General features: G+C 41.8%; 1 protein-coding gene across 1 annotated transcript; it reads right to left on the reverse strand.

Moving 5' to 3' along the window:
- Nucleotides 1-2,624: 2,624 nt before the first annotated feature.
- Nucleotides 2,625-20,941, reverse strand: RRP1B (ribosomal RNA processing 1B). The gene is made up of 15 exons (XM_030234678.2): nucleotides 20,780-20,941; nucleotides 19,853-19,910; nucleotides 19,074-19,159; nucleotides 17,981-18,042; nucleotides 16,459-16,588; nucleotides 15,008-15,072; nucleotides 14,345-14,508; nucleotides 14,033-14,127; nucleotides 13,111-13,208; nucleotides 12,667-12,686; nucleotides 12,116-12,247; nucleotides 10,690-11,429; nucleotides 7,742-7,888; nucleotides 6,971-7,037; nucleotides 2,625-5,928 (listed from the first exon to the last, which is right to left on the reverse strand). The coding sequence occupies exons 1-15, from the start codon at nucleotides 20,924-20,926 to the stop codon at nucleotides 5,738-5,740; spliced, it is 2,202 nt and encodes a 733-aa protein (XP_030090538.2). The 5' UTR covers nucleotides 20,927-20,941; the 3' UTR covers nucleotides 2,625-5,737.
- Between the last annotated feature and the right edge of the window lie 380 nt (nucleotides 20,942-21,321).

Raw genomic sequence — 21,321 nt, forward strand, 5'->3', positions numbered from 1 at the left:
CACCGGGCAGGCTCTGGGCCTGCGGGGCCGGGCCTGGCGCTGGCAGCAGGCACTGACTGTCCAGCTGTGCCCTCAGGCAGGGCCAGCGGAGCAGCGCCCGCCTGAAGCGGGACGGGCGTTTCTTGGGGGGAGCCGGCTGCTCCTGGAGGGGCTGGGCTCCCACCTGGGGAGCTGAGGGGTCTGAGGGGCAGCTGGGGCTGGGCAGGGCAGGGCCCTGGCTCTGTGCCCCTGCTGCCTTCACCTGCTCAGCCAAGACAGGAGAGGCTGCTGCCTTGGCCGAGTCCTGGGGAGCAGCATCGAGGTCCTGCAGGAGCTGTGGGTACTTGGGGTTGATCCAAATAGTGTGGATGGTGATGAATTCCAAGTCCTTCGGTGACTCCTTTTTGTCACTGTTGCCCCTCTCTTGGGACAACTTTGGGTATCGTCTGACTTCTCCTTCAGACAGCTCTTGGTCAGTGGAGTGTTCCCATTGGGGAAACATTTTGTTGCTGTTGTTTTCTTCCTGGGACAGCTCTTGGATTCCCATGTCCAGCCATTTGGATAGCTCTTGGTGTCTCTCAAATTCCTGGTGGCACAGCTCTGGGTGTATCTCACCTTCTGACAGCTCTTGGTCTCTTTTGTCATCCTGCTTGTACAGCTCTTGGACATTCACATCTTGCTTTTGGAAAGGCTCCTGGCATGTCACAACTTCCCCAAGGGACAACTCTTGGTCTCTCTCAAATTCCAGTTGAGACAGATCTTGGTATTTATCTTCCCTTGGGGACAGCTCTTGGACACTCTCCTTTCCCCACTGGGCCAGTTCCTGGCCCAAGTAGGGTTCCCTCACTCTCTCCTCCCTGGCCAAATCCCACTCCACAGTCTGTGGCCCTGGCAGCTCTGAACCCTCTACTGCCCCCTGTCCTTGCTCCCTGAGGGCTTCCAGCCACCCAAGGCGGGGGCTGGGGGAGCACGTGGAGCTGCAGGAGCAGCAGGGGCTGGGGGTGAACCTGGGGCTGAACCTGGGGCTGTGCAGGGCAGGGCTCTGCCTCTGTGCCCCGGCTGTGGGGGAAGGAGGTGACTGCCTTGGCACATCAGGGGCTACAGGGCCCTGTCCTTCAGCCCCATGCCAGCTCCCTCCATGCCTGGCCGTCACCTGGGGTTTCATACACAGGCCCGGCTGCTCCATGGCAGGGCGGGAGTTGGGGTTCACCTCCTCTGTGAGCTGCTCCATTGTGCCCTGCCACAGAGGCGCTCAGGGGAGCTGCTTCCTCCCGGCAGAGCAGCTCTGCTGGGACTGGGCACCCCGGGGCTCTGCACCCCTCAGACCCCCCTCAGACACCCCTCTGGCAGGGCGGGGCTCTGCCGTGTCACAAGGGCCTCTGGGCCTCTGGGTGCCACCGTGTCCTGCAGCACCACGGGCCCTGGTAATACAAGCCTGTGTCACAAAGGGCCACACCCGACAGCCCTTCAACAGCCGATCCCTCTGGAAGCAGCATGGAGCAGCCACAGACTCGGCACTTGTAGTCCTTGATGTGCCCAGGCCCCTGTGAGGCTTTGTACACTGCCCCACATGACAGCCCCAGCCCCACCCTGCAGAGCCCTGGCTCTGGAGGCTCCTCAGGACACAGCCACTGGCCAGACGGACACAGCCAGGGAGTTGTGGGCAGTGGCTCCATGTCCAGCTGCAGGCTGGGATGAGGGGTGTCCCTCAGGGCTCTGCCTTGGCCCCGGGGCTCTTGCATGGTTTCCCCAATGACACAGACTTGGCCACAGACTGCAGTTTCAGAATTTCAGATCTCTGCTGCTCTCTCTGGCCCCATCTGGCTCCCATGATGGACCAGGCACAGGTGAGTTTGGTTGGAAAAGCAGCATCTTTTGATCATGTGTCCATACTGAAGCCACCCTGTGTCACTCCCTTGAGATGGTGCACAGGCTCTGGGCCAGCCTCTTTTACACAAGAAGGAACTCTGTTTCTGTTTTACTTGAGGACTCGTGGTTTAACTTTCCTAGTGACAGTGGTAGGGATAGAGCAGTTTTCTTTGTCTGAATAATTACTTCTGCATTCCTGAAAATTATGAGCCTGCAAAACACTGTGATTAATTTTAATTGATCCTGAGCAGGTGCAGGGCCTGCCACTACCTGAGGTGGGGTTGCAGCACCCTGTGCAGGATTTGACTGTACACAAATTCTTTCAGATATGCTGCTGGTAACAAGCAGGCCAAGAGCTTTCCAAGTGTCCATATCCCACCTATCCTGGCACTCTGCAGTGCACATCTTGCCACATTATCACTTCAGTTTTCAATTTTCATCAAGCAGTGACAGGGTGTGATCTACTAATTTCTCTTGAGCAATCTTTTAGGTGCTGCTATCTCCTACCCAAAGTTCATACACCTTGGACTTTATACCTTTGGAACCCAAAGTCCCAAAGGTATGAAGTTCAAGGTGTATGAACAGCTATGTCCTGTCCCCAGCCTACTCCAAAAGTGTCTGAGTCTTCTTCAATTTGGGCTCTTTATACTGTCAAATAAAAGGAAAAGACAGAAAGCAGGTGCACACCAGCAAGAACAACTTAGTGCTTTTAAGTAGCCCCCCAGACGTTACCCTCTCCAACCTCCCAAATTCACAGATTTACCCAAAATACAATATCCACAAAAAATATGGTTTATTGGACTAGATTAAATGATGTAATGCTTAGACATTGTATTTGTATTAACAATGCTCTTGCAGAGGAACATAAAATGATACTTTTTTTCCTGTCTCTAAAGGAATCTTAGAGCAGGTAATTAATGACAAAGGGCACTGGATACTTTCCAAGTCACGCAGCTTTGACAGACTGACTATAAGAGATCTTGCATATCCAGTAATTGAAATAGAATTTCAACTTTTTGCCTTGCTGAATTAATTCTGTGCTTTTGAGTTCTCTTGAAGCTATGAAGAATTATTAACTATTAGAGCTCGACAAAGTTGATCAGATTTGTAACAAAAATACAGAGACAATCATTAAAAACCATTGTTCTTTGAAAGTTAGGCCACATTAATTTTGACTCAGTGCATGGCTGGCAGCTAGGGAGCTGGAAGAACACTGGAAGAAACCCATGAAATGACATCAAACAGGTCAGATGAGTTTTCCTTTCTCTTTTCTTAACACTACATCTCTCCTCAGAGTACCATTGTGTCCATGCAGCGGATACTGCAAGTTACATTTCTTTTTCCTTTTTTTTTTTTTTAATTGGCATTGTCACTAGCCAAAGAATTTGGGTAATGTATTCAAATGTAACCCAACATTGCTGACTAAACTGCATTGACAGTGGTAGGGTTTTGTTTGTAAAGTTGTCCTGAATGAAATTCCAGACACCACTGAAGACAATACCCACCTCACAGGTATATTTACAAAACACTGCACCAGTTTCATGGCACAGGTGGATTAAGGATGCATTGCAACAAACAACCACATCACTAAAATTTTAGATAAAAACCTGACTGCCATTTCTACCCTCTCCATATAACACTGTGGGCAACAAAACAGTTGGACAAAGGTTCAGTGGATCTACAATCAACAGAGAAAGACCCAGAAAATTGATACATTTTTCATAATATATTATATGTACTCAAATCAAACCCCAATGTGTCTGGATCCTGGATTTTTCTGTGCACACCAGATCCACTGAGTGATTGTTTGCATCTCTATCCTTAGAGGAATGTGGCATCTCCAACCTGAGGCATTCATAACCATGCACATACAAATGGTTTCATGCATATTCCACAGGAGACTTTTCACCCACAGGACAAAGTAACAGTACAACATATTGAAGAGGCTGTTACACCCTACTTACCATCATCTTGTCAATAAAATCCATTATGCTAATATACAATGAGCTTTTTAAAACATAAATGAACTATACTTGCATAAATGAGCATCATTCATTTATCAATGTATTCTCCAGAGTTCTTTATTGATCACAGAAAGAGCTACAGCCTAGACCAATACCAAAATCAAATTAAATTCAGTCCTTCACTGTAAATGGGAAAAGACAAGAGCAAAATTAATTTCTGGCAGTACCACAAACCATGGACTGTCACAAACTTAGTGAGAGAACTGGGACGGATTAGAATTGAGCAGCTGAGACCAACCAGCCATTTGGGAGTACCCCAGTATTCTGAAGCAATTGTAGGTGAGGTACAAAAGAACAGTTTCAACACTGTTGCATATGAGGACTAATCTGGCAGAGGACTGGTAAAAACCAGCACTGAAGTATGCAAATATGTCACAAAATGTACTTCTGCTGGCTGAAGTAGCTAAATAAACATTTATCAGTTTATTTAACTGATAATCCAGTTATCCTAAGACAAGGTAATGAAGCAGGTTCACCCTCTCTCTTACAGGATCACAGGAATAACTGGTGTGAAGTTTCATGAATAACTTTGCTCTGGCACCAGGCTGTGCTTCCCAGCTGAGCTCTAATGTAGAGATCTGCTGCAAAGCCTTTGCCTTATTCACATAAGGAAAATTTCCTAAGAAAGATTTCAAATCTTCCAATTGTATCAAAAAAGGTTTTATTTTAATTTATTCTTCCCCTCCTCACTGTTCCCATTCAGATTACATAAATGATTTCTTGCAGCAATGCACCTCAATCTTTACCAAAGAAGCAAATTAAAAACAAAACATGCAGAGTAGTAATAAAAACTCCAAGAAATGCCAAGTGGACATCTGATTCTACATCAAAACCAAAACCAAGCTGCATGGGCTGTAAAGTTTCACCCTGTACTGAGAGGCACAAAGCTTTCAGAGAGATGTGTCCTACCCAAAGATGCACTACACCCATCTAGCTCACTTCAGGCAGAGGTTCATGCACTGAATGAGGGCTGAGCTCTGGCTCAATGTGGTGACACCAGCTGCTAGAGCAGAAACCCAGGAGTCCTGTCAGACCTTCAGGAAAGGCAGCAGAGGGGGCTGGGGGAAGACCTGGAAATATCAAAGATTTCTCCTGCATGAATTTCAGTTCAGTGAAGAGAAAGAGCCAGCTCACAGTGTGACAGGCTCAAGCCAGCCATGGCACTTGCATTACTGAAAATAATGGGGTGACTTGTCCCCAGTTCAGCAGGCAACCAGCTGTGAAGGTTTATTTGCACCAGTGACCACTTGAGCAACAGCTAAGGGTTTCTTATCCTGGGGAAAGCTCTCTTGCTAGCTGCAAAGCTACTCAAATCCAGCTGTTATTCAACAGACACACAAGGTAATCATTATTTCCAGAAGAATTAACAGGATGCCAGGGGTGACACATGATAAATGACATTGTAGAATTTTAAAATATATAAATACATGACCAAGTAGGTTTAAAATTTGCATTCCTTTTTTCCAATTTAAACTCTGTCTAATGAAAGACAGTTTAACAGCATGAAGTGCAAGTTTTCTTACACTGGCTCAAAAAAAAAAAAAAAAAATCTCAGGAACAATCAAATCCTGAACAGTCCTTAATTAAATGGACAAGTCTCTTGGGAATGACATGGGCAGAGACCATACTTTTTGTAGATCAAACCTGAGCAGAGATTGGGTTTTGTTTCTTTTCTGTAAAAAGACAAAACAAGTATTTCAAGGTAGAGCGGAAGTGGTTTCAAAATAGCAATGACCCAGGTCATAATCAGAATTTTGTATATACAATTTGTATTAACTTAAAAAAATAAAGAAGTTCAAAATACCTCCAGAGAACATTCTAGGTTAGCAAAATGTCCTGTACAAAAGTAGGCCACATTTGTTGGTTTAAAAGAAGTCCACAGCAGTTGGTCTCTTCTTAGCTGACATAGTAAATGGTCTCTTCATTTGGGGCTCTTTTGCTGGGGTCACTGTGGGTGACTTCAGCACCCCATGCCGAGGTTTCTGTTCAGGATTGAAAGCCACACGGGAGGGTCCTTCTGGGCTCACCAATATACTTTTGTCAGTCTTTTTAAATTCTGTTGGAAAACAAGCCAACAAATTAAAATGAAATGCAACCCCTGGAATAACTGTGCCTGTCAATCAACTGTGGAATTTCCCAGCCCTAGAAGCCTGAGTTAGATCCAGCAAGGCTCAGGAGCCTTGGCAGAGAAAAGAGGTGGGGGTGAAGCACATCTCTCAGCAGAGCCCCTTGGGGAACAGGGTCTGCTACAATGTGCTGTGAACCCTCCCTGTGGTTCCACAGAGCACCAGAGACCCTGGGCCTTTTCCTCAGACAGAAGTGTTCTAGCTATCCTGAAAAACACCCCATTGAATTTAAAAGATGACAGTGGGTAAGCAGCGTCTCTACTCTGACTGCTGAACAGCTCTAGAGACTCTTGGCCATCCCTTCAGCCAGCAGGGAGGCACTTATTTTTCATTTTGTTCAGCTGAGTTATATTAACATGAACATTTGCCTAAATACACTGTTCTCAATTTGAACTTGACCTTTTGCACACTTCAGAGAGTTAAAAAGTAGCTAAATGAATACATGGAATATAATTGTATGCTATGGAGCAAGAAATCTATTTAACAGGGAAAATATCACCTCCTTACAGAAGGGAAGTGACCTTTAGCTACTCATGATCATTCATAAGCCACAAGCAGCCAAAATAAAAAGCAAACTTTGCTACTACAAAGTCTGATTTTATCAGCATGTCAGCATGGGAAACAGAAGTGAGCAAAGAAGACTGTGAAGTGCACATGTTTCCAGAGGGGCTCTGCAAACAGGCAGCTCAGGAAGGTAAATTCAGCACCCTGCTGCAGTTCTCCACCCGTGAGGCTCCTTCTGCAGGTCACTAACACAGCACCCTGGAATTGCTCAAGTCTAGCTGCAGGGCTGAAACTTTACCATCTCCTCTGGAAAGGAACTTGAGAGGGGTTTGTAAACTGAACACAAATACTGAGACAGGAACAGAACCATCCTGTTTTAGAGGTGTCCCACAGGTGTGTGAGTGTGTATCACTTCCCCATTCCTCAGTTACCAGAGAGACTGTGGACACAAACACACATCAGACTCACCTGCAGTCATGTTTTTATTCAAGCCAAATGTGACTCTTTTGGAGTTGGGTGTCTGCAGTTTGTTAAGCTATAAAGCAAAATAAAGACATGAAATGAAATAAGATTTTTGAGGCAATGCTTTGAGTACTTTCACTTGCACCCACTGATGTAAAACAGCCTACTTCTTCCTTCATTTTTTTTAGAATTGCCCCAATCCTCTGGCACTGACTGCTGCTAAGACAGCACTGTTTTCCTAGCCAAAAGCAAACATATTCCATTTGTGCAGAAATCACATACTCTCCTTAATGTCATTATGTAAGTCAACAACAAACAAGAAGATATTTGTGTGTTAAACAGATTGGCCCCACTGCACTCGGGCCTCAGCTGCTAAGAGGACTTGAAAAGCTTTAAATGTTAAAAAGGTTTAGAGAAGAGGGCAGACTTTTGAAGCCCTGCACTTTCCATAAACAAGAAAGGGAGGCTCAAAGTCCCTTTGCAAGTCTGAAATCAGTTTGTTTTTGCTTTCTTGTGAAATGAGCAGATTCAGAATGGTGTGTGTTCAACAAGAAGGCTGAAAGCAGAGGGAAGGGAAGAAGAGATTTCAGAGACATCTATAACTCATGTTCTGAAACTCTGGAGCCATGTGTGACTCTGTCTACAGCATCAGCATTTCCACTTATATCTGCTCATGTCAGGAGACTAACAGGGAGTGGAAAAGACACCACGAGTGATGAGGAGCTTGCTTGGAAAGACATTTGTTCTTAGACTCAGCTACCCTTTGCGAGATCTCACCTGCATGGGTGTCCTGGTGGAAGAGATGGTGCTTCTGGCTTTCCTGAAGAACACTGCCTTTGGTACAGTTGATTTTTCAAATTTTACAAAATCACTTCCTGGTTTTGCTTTCTTTTTCTTTAATGGTGACAGAGTAGCACTGCTTTCCTGTCAAGGAGGGAAAGAGACAAATGCTTCAGTACAAAGTTCTGTATTATCTAATACCTAGTGCTGTGACCAGTGCTGACCACACACTCACATCAGTTAATCACCATGTTTAGCTCCCAGTAGGTAATTTTGCAATTAGCATGACAGAAAGCGGAAGTTGAAGGCAAGCTCTGTGCAGAAATAGGAAAGTCATTGCAAAGAACAAAAGGAAGAATTTGTAATAGATCTGCCAAGCCGAGCAGAGTGCAAACAAACACGTTTTCTCCATATGCATGAAGATACTTTGCAATTGATCCATCTCTCCTGCACACAAGTGATCATTTTTTTTCCCTTCACCATAAGCAAAAACTCCTGTCTGGTACCCATGGATGAATAAGATAAATAACTAATGAACAACACAGCTTTGGACTAAGATGAAGACTTTAAAGAAAGAAATGGAGTATGAAATCTGACTACACTTTCAGAAATTCAGCTGTTGTGTAGTGCTACTGGTTTGCTGACTTAAATTCATACTTTTATGGTATTTAAAGCAATTCTTGTCTCCAGCACACACCAATTCTTAGGACTTGCACTGGCAGAGCTTTTTAACCTGCTGTCTGTGGACTGTGGTGAGGGAAAGTTCAGTTATGCTTCTCATCAACCTACAGACGTGGAATTCCAAAGGTATTCACTGACAAACTGTGGAAAATGTAAGCAGATATTGCCTCTTTTGATCTGAAAATCACTTCTGCTTCAAATAAAAGGAAAAACCACAAGACTTCTCCTTTTCTGAATTGTGGAGACAACTCTGAAATAATGCTGATCTCGTCTGGTTTTTTTTTTCCCTTCTCCTCCTCCTCTTTCCTCTGAATATTTGAAGCTAACTCTCTGGAGGTGTGTGTTGTCCTTGAAATCAAGAATCAAAACATGCTCCTCATTTCTGGGCACAAGGCTAGGATTACATAACTAAAACAAGGAAAGAAAACAACATGTTATTTCTCAACAATGAGAACAAAATTAGCAAAGCTTTATTGCCTCTGCATTTGTACATTTTAAGGTTTCCCCTGACCTCTTCTTTCTTCCATCAGTATTCTCCCTCTCCTCCTGACTCAACTTCCAAGTACCTTTCCTTGTCTCCATCCCTTTTAACACACACACTCACACAACTATGTGGACTGAGCAGGAAAAAGCAAATTCCATAATTTCTTTGGAATTCCACATGAAGAGTGACCCAGTAGCCCATGCCTGCCAGCCAACAGGCCAGTGCTGGGGTTGTGCTGCCACCTTTCCCTCAGTGCCTGTGCTAAGTTGTGCCAACAACTCACTCCCATGAAGTCTGCAAGAACTTCTTATCTTGAATCTATCACAGGTCTTGGAAACTTTTGGTCACCTGCAGCAAACTCTCACAGAAAGAGATGGGGGTGTCAGAATCATATTTTCTTACAAATTAAACATTTATAGGCAAAGAAAAACCAGGTGTGAAACATGGAATACTGAGGCAACAGGAGACAAAGCCAATGGTTCCTACTTTGGAAGCCCCACAGTGAGAGAAATGCAGTCTGAATAGTGGGGAGATAGAAACTTTTTGGCTCCTCCCTCTCAGGACTTCATCATCAAAAACCAGAAAATGCCAGTTATTTTATTACTATTTCAGCAAAGTTTCTATATGAGTTTTTTCTCCTGTGAAGGACTGAGTAGTTCTATCTCCATATACAAGGCTGCACTACTTAACTAATCCTACAGGTTTAAACATAAGTCAAACAAAAGTGAGCTCATAGGCTCAAAACATGAAGCTTTAACTCTTTTTTGTACTCATAATCTCATCTGTGCTTCACGAATTTTTTTCCACCAAAGTGAGACTATCAGCAACACTTCCAAGAATGTAACTAAACTCCTGAATGTGTTAGGGTGAACATGCACATGGGAAATGAGCAGTTAAAAAGAATTTCAGTAGCAGGGGAGGGAAGAACACCTGCACTCTCTTTCTTAGCCACACTGTCAAAACCATACAGTGCAAAATGCTTTTTAACTCTCGAAACAGTGAGAGAAATCAACACTATTCTACTTCTTACAAAGAAGAAAATGGGGGTGGCAAGGTAGAGAGATCAAAAAAATTGTTTGTTCTCAAACTGCAAGGCATAAATTTTTGAAGAAGAAGACATTGGATCTTCCTAGTGAACAAACAGTGTTTATAAAAAACTGGACTATTCATACATGTGATCACACAGCCATTAAAGGTCACAGTGTCATATTCTCTATTCCAGTGTCTGTTCTCTTTCCCAAATCCTTTCCCGAGACAGTCCTATCAGTTTTTTAAGATGGAGCACTGAGCAAGCAGAAGAAGCCACTCCTAAAATTGCTGTGGGCAGTTTCACAAGGAGCTGATCCTAATCTTGTATGCTGCTGCTGCTGCAGAAGGGATGTTCCATCTTCCCATTTCTCACTGTTTTGCCAAAATATGATGCCCTCTGTGAGCATGCTGTAAAGCTTAAAGAGACCCAATGCAAAAGAATCATTAACCCAGGGACCAAAGAAAAAAACAACAAAAAAAGACAACCCCATCTTGCCCCTAATATCCCATTTTTCAGCTAGATGGGTTCTTCCAGCTGAGTGGCTGGCACAGGATTTAGTGTGATTGTACAGGAGAGTGTGACACTGTAGCAGTGTGTGGATTTTGGGGAATCAAGTTCTTTTCTGGTGACAATGCATGATGACATCAGCAAGCAGCTCATGCAGCCCCATGCTCGGAAAGCTAAAGCCAGATCAGAAAATGAGCCTGGCAGTTCTTGAAGCAGGCAGAGAAAAGAATGAGATGTACATACCACCTTCCTGTTTTTCTTGCACACAGTCTCCAGAACTCCATTGGCTTCGACAGAGTTTAGCACCTCTTTCACTTTTCTCTTCTTTTTCAGAGTTGCTCCATTCTGACTGGAGACTTTCATCCCTTCCAAACCAACTAACTTTGTCTTTGTCTTCAGTGTGACCTTTCTGGAGGGTGCAGATTCAGCCCCTGCCTTTCTTGGCAGGGTCCCCAGCAAGCCCTCATTGCTGGGTTTCAGGTCAGTTTGCTGCACAGGGGGATCTCCATTCACCAGGACAGCCCCTGCTTTCTGCTTCTTTTTCACAGCCTTAGGAGGTAACACAGTGACAGAAGGGCTGACATCCTCTGCTGCACTGGCAGTGGCTGGCCCATTCTGACACACTGGTTTTGCAGGAACATTCTGCACTTTTGGATTCATTTTCTTCAACTGACTCTTTTTATTCTGCTCTGCATCAGTCAGATTGTTCTGCACACAGATACTGTGATTTTCTCTGGTGTCAGTTGCTACATCTGTGGTCTCACTGGCCTCATTTACTAGCAATTTCTTTCTCTTCCTCTCCTTTTTATTTTCTGGCACCTTTTCCTGGCTAGAAGCATTGGATCCAGATGTTTCAGCTTTTCCCTCACAATTTCCATCAGCTGTTCCAGAATCAGCACTTAGGCTGTCCCTCTTCTTCCTTTTTTTCCTCTTCCTCTGGGGAACTGATGGCACCTTCCCACTTGACAGCTCTTCTTTATCCTCTAAATCCATCCCAAAAAGAATGCCACAACACACATGTGAAACACAAAGGTACTTACAGCAACTGAACTGTATTCTATTTTTGTTCATTTCTTTTAAAATAGGTGCACCATTTTCCTGTTATCAGCCTCCACAACAGTTTTACTGTTACAGCTGCTCAGGACACTGCAGCCTGATGACGTCTGGCCTAATTAATATTTTGTTAATTTTGCCTTGCCACAGGTGAGATCTAAATCACTCCCTGTGGCAACCCTATTTTTCATAGCAACATCCCTAAAAAGAGTTTTTATTACCCACCTGTTAAGCCCATCAGAAGGGCAACTCAAGGGTTCAGTATTTCAGCATTCCCAAATTCTTATATTCTAACACTCATCCTGTTTTAAGATATGTTTCTGCTTTCCTACAATAAATGCACCTGCTCAAAGGAGCAATGCAGACAGCTGCTAGCTGCTTCCAGTTCTGCTTTTGACTGAAATTTTTGAGGTGATGCTTGCCTCAGAATTGGGAAGAGAAATCCTCCCACTTTCAATGAGAACTGAATTTCACATTTAACCTTCATCACAGGATACAAACCAGCACATCCTGAACAATAGCATTGCCTTCCTCAGAGGAGCTTTTATCTGACACTTTGCCAAACTGTACAAGTCACTGCAGGTTGTCTCTCTCCCAAATATTGATCTTGCCTTACCTTCTGCTTTTTCCAGCTCATTTTGCTGCCAAGGCTTGACAGCTTTTTTCTTTCGCTTTCGCCTGCCAGATTCATCATCATCATCATCTTCATCTGTAGAAACATCTTCAGGAATATCTTGGGGGAAGATTCCTGTTGAGGAAGGATAAGGTATCAGAAAACTGAGAGTCCTACTTCTATGAATAGTTATGCTGTTCATAAACAGCATAACTCTCACAGGAAGAAGAAACAACTCCTCTTTCTCTACCCAACCTTAAAGCAACGCATATGACCCATTCTTATTTGTTTAAGCAAAAATAATCATCTTTCATTTAAGGACAAAGTACAGGGTTGCTCAAATTGTGAAAGGAATTTGGCCATCTCCAAAATATGTGTAATGTGTCTTAGTGAGGTTTTAAAACCCCACAATCCCCCCAATATAATATTCTTGAAATGCACATTCAAAAAAAAGGAAAACATAATTCCAATACACATTGTATGGGAACATTATATGTAATTTAATGGAAAATAAAGACAGAGACTACTGTCTCTGTCTGCTGCTCAGTCCTTACCTTCTGCTAAGTCCTGGAACCTGAAGGTGAGAGGGAGAAAAGAAAAATCGAAACATTATTACTCATTCAGTACCAATAATAACACTAGCAGAACAGCATCACTGCACTTACTATGGTTTTATCAAAACAGGAACAACATATTTTTGCATAGGAAGTTACAAACTCCAGAAAAGATCTGCCTCAGTAATCCCCCTACTCAAACCAAATCACTGAAAGTATCGAGAAAACAACAATTCAATACTTTTCTTGCATCTGTTCCTTGCATCACACTCAAGCTGGTGTCACATCCTGCAGTTCAAACCCACACTGTGCAGATAAACCCCAGCTGGCTGCAGCTGGCTGGTACCAATGAGTAACAGCATGACAATGGTGACAGCACAAGACAGGTTGGGCAGAAAGAAAATCAAAGCAGCTTAGGACAAGGTGTATTTCAGCAGAACTCACTTTTTGACCAGCTTGTACAGCCGCTTTCTGTTCAGGGAAGGTGTATTTTTCTTGCTTGCAAATTCGAAGATTTTGTCAGCAACAGCCTTGTAATCAAACTGTTGGAGGAGGGAAGTACAACACAGCTGTTCTTAGTTTATCCATGCAAGATAACCCAGTGCAATTTGTGTTACAAATATATCAAGTATTAAGTTCAATAGGTAACTTGTAAAGATACACATCTTGAAACAGACACCTTCTTTAAACTCAAAATGTTTTCCTCTGTTGAAATTTACACCCCCTTCACACATTGACTTGTACAGATGGCTGCTTCATTAACAGAACAGCTGAACTTGGTATCACTTTCTGAAATGTTCCTACCCTGATTTCTTACTCAAGAGAGAAGCCAACCCACTTCAATACTCCCATAAATATTTAGCTAAATATCAGATTTGAAGTGTGCCATGTCCTAATTCTTGCTTAAAAGCCACAGATTCATGAAGTGTATCCACCTGCATGTGTGTTTGATGAGAGGATCTGTCAGAATCACTACACTGCACTGGCCCTGGGTTTAGAAAACCCAAATTGTAATATTACCCTTTCTCCTATGTATCCCATCATCCATGTTCAATGAAAATTAGGCTGATTGCTTCCCCACCCTCACTGACTTGACTTTTAGCACACACATTTTTTAACTCTTGAAACAGGAAGGGAGGAGCAGAAAACAGAAGGTATGGGAGAGAGGAAAGAGGAATTTAGACATGTTTTTATTTTGCTACCACTCACAGAACATACATTACATAAATACCATAATTACAATAAATCAGGAGATTAAATTTTTCTAACATATTTATCCATTAACACCCTTTACTTCTGCACCTCTTGAAAGGGATGGGGAAAAAGAGAGCAGAAATATCAGTAACAGAGCAAAAGAGCGACAAACCTGAAGAACAGCCCCAATCCCATCATCAGACTTTTCATTAATATCCTCTGTGTTTTCAGCCTTCTGTGCTGATTTTCTTGACAGAGATCTGTCTGCTATTATAGAAAATAGACTGAATATTAATATTTTGTCTGAGATAAGTGACTCCAAAAGGACAAGCTTTATTAAGCACATCTGAAGGGAAGACAGGAAAACACAATTATCCTTACAACACACTGAACGTATGTTTGATTGGTTCAGAGCAGAAATATATTTTCAGGAAACAGGTTTCCTAGCAACTCTTATCAGGGCAATTCAGAGTTTCCCTCTTACCTTTGGTTTTAAGCATCTCTTCATTTTCCTGTTTGCTTCCTTCAGAAACATTCTCCTCATCACTGTTGGAACCCAGCTCCTTCATCAGGTCCTCGATGGCGAAGGGGGACTGATCCACGATCATCTCAAAGACACCGGTGGCCACAGCGTGGAGCACACGCCGACTGTCAGAGAGAGCAGGGTGAGCCCAAAGGCAGACCATAAACACCTCCCTCCCAGGTTAAAAAAAGTGGGAATTTGAGGGAAAATGGATGAGAAAGAATGTGGAAGAACACCAAGCTCTTCAGATTATGAAAATCAACCTGTTACTCCCTAAACAGAAATCCTTTATTCCAAGCAGTGTCCTGCTAATGTGCCCCTCTTAAATTTCACTCTTTATGCTGACCTATATTACACTGCAAAGAAGCAGCTCAGCTGCTCTATGCATTAAAAAAATTAAAATAACTGGACAAATTAACCAACAAAGGTTGATATAGTTCTTATAAATCTATGGAGACTATTTATAGCTTTGATAAATACAAGTTATCTTCATATGACTATGCACATTGCTGGTAAAATACCCTTCTTTCTCTACATTCTGAAATTATGATTCTTTGTTCCATTTATTACCATATTCAGAGTTTCTTAATTCTTAAAAAATATTTATTCTTTCATCAAACTTACTCCTTTGATTTGGCAGCAATTTTGCAGAAAGGTTTGATGAACCTGAGATTCTGGTCTGCTGTGAGCTGTTTGATTGGAAAGAAAAAAAAAAGTGAGTACAGAAAATACTGTATGTGTACACTGAAATTCCTTGATAATTGGTGTTTGTACAGGAACTGGTGTTGGGGGATCTTCTTTAACAGTCTTTCAGCATATTATCTAACTCCAATTGGCAGAGGTATCCAGGACCTTTTTGTTACCACTAACTTCCAGATTTTCCCTGGAAGTATTATCAAAGCACTGACTGCCTTGCAGACTTTATTCTGCTGAGTACAGAAATACAACAAAGCTTCTTACTTTAGAAAAGGAACCATGAGGCAGAGAAAGCTTAAATAATTTTGTGTGCTTTCCCAAAGGTCTGTAGCAGACAAGAATAGGATTTGGGTTTCTCTTAACTGGGCTGCTTGCACTAAAACCCTCTCAGCTACAGTAGAGCTAAAGATAAAGACTCTTCCCTTCAAAATCCAACTTAAGAGCATCATCTGTGATTTCATATAGTCTGAGGGACTCACTCCCCTCTCTAGGCTTCCAGTGAGTGGCTTAGCTACAGCTGTGTGACTGTGGAGCTGCAGAAATTATTTGGGATCCAATTCTCTGGTGCAGACTTCATCTCTCTCTTGATCCACAATCCAGGACCTCAAAACCTGCAGGCAGTATTGGTTTGAACACAGACTGCAAGGAATAGGAATGGAAAAGTGCTGACAGCTTTGTCCATTGCAAGGAGAAATATCAGAAGTCAGAGACAAGGGGAGGTAACTGAGGAGGAGCCTGGGATGAACATGGGGCAGCAGGAAGGGTGAAGGGACAGGAGAGATGCTCCTTGGCCTTGCTGCTGCAAAACTCTGCCCCACTTGAACAACAGTCAAAATTAAGGGCCATCAATTAACTGTCCAGCAACACACAGCAGAGCAAGACAGATGTCACCAGCAAAACAAACATCTGGATGTGGGGGATAAACTGCACAATGCACAGACAACAATAAGCAAATATTAGACAACAGTGAAAGCTCACTTTCCTCCTCTGTTTAGGTGCTACACAACGAGCAGGCTTTATGTCAGCCTTTGCCAAAGCAAAGACTGGAAAACATGCTCACACAAGGGAAATTACACTGTGTCCCCTCTGAAACAAAGAAATGAGAACAGTCTAACTATTTCATTACTATTTTTCCGACCTCAATTTGGAGCAGCATAACAGTACTCAGGAACTTGAGAGAAACTACCATATTCCCACTGTCAAAGACATGAACAAAAGCCAAAGCATAACTTGTAGTAAGTCACTGTATTCATGCTTACTCAGTGTTGTTATATTTAAAACCATTAAAAATTACATAACCTAAAAATTACATTTCTTCTCAGATGCTGCATGCCACAGTTAGCATCAATCAGGAGTAAAATAACAAAGTATTTTCTAACCTCCTTTGCACCAACTTTAGCCAATTCATCCAGATAGATATCAATGAAATGGAACTTTATCCCAGTGGGAGAATTGCTGTCTGGGTCCATAACTTCCTTCATTAATAGCTGCAGCAATGGTTCAACTAGACTGAAAAAAAAATAAGAGAGGAAAAACCCCAAGATATTAATATTCAATTGCTCATGTCTTATTTGCCTTGAAAACAAACTCCACTTCTTTACAGTTCTGGACAGCTACCCAATTTGAATTTTTTCCTTTCTTTTTTTTTACCCTGAGGCCTATCATTGCTATCTTTCAGGAAAATGAAGTTTTGTATATTCCAAGCTTTGTCCCCTGGCATTCTTTGACACCTGCAGCAATTTTGCCCAGAACAAACACTTCCATTCCCAAAGAACACTGAAAAACCATAAACTTTCTTTCAGTTTTACTTTAAAACACTTTTCTTCAAAAGCATTTTAAAAGACAAGAGGGAAGAAAGTCATGCTAGGCAGCTTCTTGGCTCCACTCAGGAGGGAAAGGCAGTTCTTGAGCTCCCTCACTCTGCAAAGAAAAAATCATGATCCTCTCTCACCACACTCCCTCCTTCCAGTGAAAGATGGAGGCCAAAGCCATAAGAAACGTTGTCAGAAATCACTTGGGGTGACCATGTGTGTGGGAAGAAGGGCTTCAGCTTTATCAAACCTCCTCACACACCTTCTGCTCATGTCAAGGAACATTTTCATCTCTTCAACCTGAGGGCATTTACCCAGTGCAAATTTGCAGTGGAACAGCAGGGATGGGGTGTCCTTTAGCTCTGCATTCCTTTCTGTTTCCACAAAAACATGCCTGTGTGCATCCCACATTTCAGAGAGTGAGCAAGAGAAAGGATAACCTTAACAATTTAATTTTAATTAATTTTTAATTAAAATTAAAATTTTTCAATTTCAGTTGGTTATTTTCAATTAAAAGATTTAAATCTCTTCATCAACTTAAAAACAACAAGCTTAGAAGTGGCACAAGAGCTCTAGACAGAGCAAATGACTACAATTATTTGTCTTTTAATAGAATATGGAAGAAATACAACTAAACTCACTGATGTTTACAACAAACAGGAGGCTAGTTACAACTAAGGGGTTCTGTCTTAACAGAAGAGACATCACCATGATTAACCACAATAAAATAAATACTTAAAAAAAAAGTAAGAGCCAATCAGAAAGCCATAAACACACAAAAAAATTCATTTTTCGTATTTTCTGGGGTGCAGATTCCCTGTCTGGTCTCTCTGTCATTGGTATTTCATTGATAGCTCTTCTGGCTACATCAGAAAATTAAATACATTAAATATTGTATTTAATTTAATGACGTGTAGCACATTACTGTATTACTAAACAAAGTGATATGAAGACCAAATAAGCCTTAACATTAAGACTTCATGACACTGGCATCTATGGAAAAGAAGAATCTATTAAATAAAAATATATTTGAATGCAAGTATACTGGGTGACTTGTTTATGATGCAACAACGTTCAGAAATCTGCTTACCCCTCATCCCATTCATTTCTTTTCAGCACTTCAAAGGATTGCCTCAAAATCAGTCGCATCAGCTGCAAAGCACAAAATCTGTTAAATTTGTTGTTTATGAAAACAGGTAAAGGAGCCATTGTGGCTGTAATATGAACAGATTTCTTGGTTAACCTCTATAACACAAAGTGGAAGCTGCCTCACATGAATGTTTTGACAGATTGTCTATCATGAAATGCAACAGAAGTGTGCTGCAAAAAGGACAACAAACTATTTTCATATGCTAGGCACAAAAATTCATTATCCTTTCTATACAGCTTTCTCTTGATTCACACCCCTGATTTCTTCATTAAGTACTGCCCTAATCTAAGAAAAGCCACAGCTTAAACTGGACACAACAATATAGGTCAGATGATAACAATAATAATTTAATTTACTTGAAAATTGCACTAAGAGACAGTCACTTGTAAAACAGCTACATTCAACTGGCTCAAAACATTTAACTTACTGAAATAGCTTTTATCTGCTAATATTGGGAAAGAAAAAACACCAGTGAATGTGCCTGCAATTAACTTCTTTCAAAGAAGATAATGGTATTTTATTCTTTACAAAAGTATGCTTTTTAAGATTCTAGTTCCTGTTTAAATATTCTGTTTCCTATAGAAAGAATTCAGACTATTCAGTGTACTGCAGTGGATACTTTACTGGTGGAAAGTTGGGGTTCTAGTGCAGAGTCATAAAAGAGTCTTTAATCAGTCTGATCTAAACTGATGTTGATAGTGTCCTTTGAGACAGTATTTATATTCCAGTATAGAAATCAATGAAAAAAATCACTATGATAGAAGGAAAAGCACTTGAGCACAACATAAACTGTGGTGGTTTTTAGGGTCACGCAGTGGTGAGCGCAAGCCTTTAAAACAAACATCTCTTGCAATGTGTCAAGAAGGTGATACCTTGTCTTCTCTTACAATACACACCAATGCACGTGCAGACAGAGCTACCTTCCAGCACACCAGCACCACACATTTTCTAGGAAAAAACACCACCCAGAGAGGTATAATTGCCTCTTATTAATTACCTCTTCTTAATTATACCACCAGAGAGGTGTAATTACCATGTAGTACTTGTCCAGCCGCAGATTGTCAATCCCGTTCCACTCCCGGTTCATTGTCTGCCAAAATGTCTGGATGAAGAGGTGTCCTGCAAGAGAGCAAGGATTAACAGCTGCATGTCTGGCACAGTGGGCTGTTCTCCTGATCTGAAAGGATCTCAGGAAAGGGATGCACTTCCCTAGGATTCTCCTAGTGATGGGGACAAAGCTGTGGGAAGACAGGCAAGACACTGGTACAATAATTAAATTTGAGAACAATGCAAGAAAAGGCACACAGCTACTTTTAAAAACAAGTTTAATTACAGGGACAGACTTGTATCAATTTTGTGTTATATACACACACAATGTGTTATATACACATATTTGAGCAAAATGCTCCCAATTTCTACCCATGCATTTTTGGCATTGACTGAGTACTCCATTTCATAAGCAGTTTGAATACCAGGGGCTTAACAGCTCATGAAACAAGGCTGGTTTTGAGCAGGAAATGTACAGAACAGTCTATGCAGAATGGAGAAGTAAGGAGACAAGTTTCTTTTGCTACCTGTCCTCAAAAATATCACCAGTATCCCACTGAAGACACAACTCCTCTGCAATAGCCAGAAAAAACCTGCAGCTCCTGTCTCCCTTAATGGAATCACACTGACTAGTTGGACAAAAAGGAAAGAAAAAGCCACCAAAACAGCCCCTCTATCTGTCTGTCTTTATTCTGGCACTGTGATAGTGGAACCACCAAAAAGGGAAGCACCCTACAAAGCATTAGGTAATTAAATAGTACTTACGAGTCTCTGTATTCTGAAACACGTGGATAAGCTGGGAGATATTGGCTGCAAGTTCCTCCTAAAAGTAAATAGATATAGTTAGTGTAGGATGTTTCAGAGTTTGGTCTCCTCACTAAACACATGACCAGCAAACAGCAAGAAGTATGAATTTCATGAAACATCTCTCAAAAGGAAAACCATTCTCTCAACAGCTGCTTTAGTACAGCAGTTATCCTTGCACTGGGATTAGGTCAACTGGAAGAGAAGTTTCAAGGGTATCAAAACCTGTTCATTTTACCAGATCTCTGCACAAGCCATCTTTCTGACAGCAGACAAAATTAAATTAGGAGGAGAAGAACCCCATGTATTTGAATTAATAAATGATGCAGTGATGGGGCACTGCTCTCATGAAGGTCTCTGTGGAGGGGTGTGAGCTATGTGTGAGATAAACCTTGTTCATGCGGACAAGTGATCTGAAAATTGAGTTTACTGAGAGCTCCAGAACCAGTATCTCTGGAAAGAAGGGAGACAAACTAGTAAAAGTTGACAAAAACATGCAGTAAGGACAAAGTTGGCAGTAGAGGAAGTGCTACTGAACTAACAAAGGAAAAGGAAGTGTGGAACTCTTACACTAAAATCTGCACAAATGCTGTAGCTGCAACCTGTTGTTACTGTTTTAGTTACACAAAATCAACATTTCATGAGGCATCTATTTTAGCTCTCCTTTTGAAAGGTAAACAGCTACACCTGCTCCTCAGAAGGTGATTGTAAAGATGATCTATTCATGTTCAGATCACTGAGTTACAGTCACCTCTTCTCCTGTACATGCCACAGATGGGCTGCAGGGGAAGGGACAAAAAAATAATTTTCTGCATTCTAAATTAGTATGTCCCTAGAGTATATTTTGGAGGGCCCCCCCTCAAGAAAATACAAACCCAGTTACTATACCTGAAGCAGAGGTTTATCCTGCATCCACATACAATAGAAAAGGCCCTTCCATATTTTCAGCAGTTCTTCCTGACTGAAGCCACCTACAGTACAGAAGAAGTCTGAATGAAAGGAAAAAACCACACATTTCCACCAAAATATTTTCATGCAGTTCCCTCTGCTCCCTGCTTTCTTCTCTGGTTTTGTTATTTTCTCTGGGTTGCTACTGTAAGCACATTAATTGGAAGGCAATTTGGCATAGGACAGTGACAGAAGCTGTAAGCTTCTACCTTGTACTAAAACAACAAAGATTTCAAAGCAACCACAGGTAAGATGAATACCAAGATAATTCTGATAAATACCTCTGGCATATTTTTAACACTAAGTCTGAAAGAAATTTTTAATGAGAGTAATAATTTTACAAGAAACATTTTTTTGTTGTTGTTTTTAACAAAAGTCTCAATAGTTTTACTCCTTACTAGGGGTTTGTTTTGATAAAATAAACTTATAGCAATCAACACATTTATTTCTACATTAAACTTCATAGTCAAAGAGCCTGAGCA

Source organism: Serinus canaria, chromosome 1, assembly GCF_022539315.1.
Source record: "Serinus canaria isolate serCan28SL12 chromosome 1, serCan2020, whole genome shotgun sequence".
NCBI lineage: Eukaryota > Metazoa > Chordata > Aves > Passeriformes > Fringillidae > Serinus > Serinus canaria.

Excerpts from the sequence above, each read along its gene's own strand:
- RRP1B (XM_030234678.2), bottom strand. The coding sequence starts at position 20,926 with ATGAAAATATTTTGGTGGAAATGTGTGGTTTTTTCCTTTCATTCAGAC. Across the intron at positions 18,043-19,073 it reads GGCTGGACAAGTACTACATG|CTGATGCGACTGATTTTGAG; the intron begins GTAATTACACCT and ends TGTGCTTTGCAG. Across the intron at positions 12,687-13,110 it reads CTGTACAAGCTGGTCAAAAA|GTTCCAGGACTTAGCAGAAG; the intron begins GTGAGTTCTGCT and ends TCTCACCTTCAG.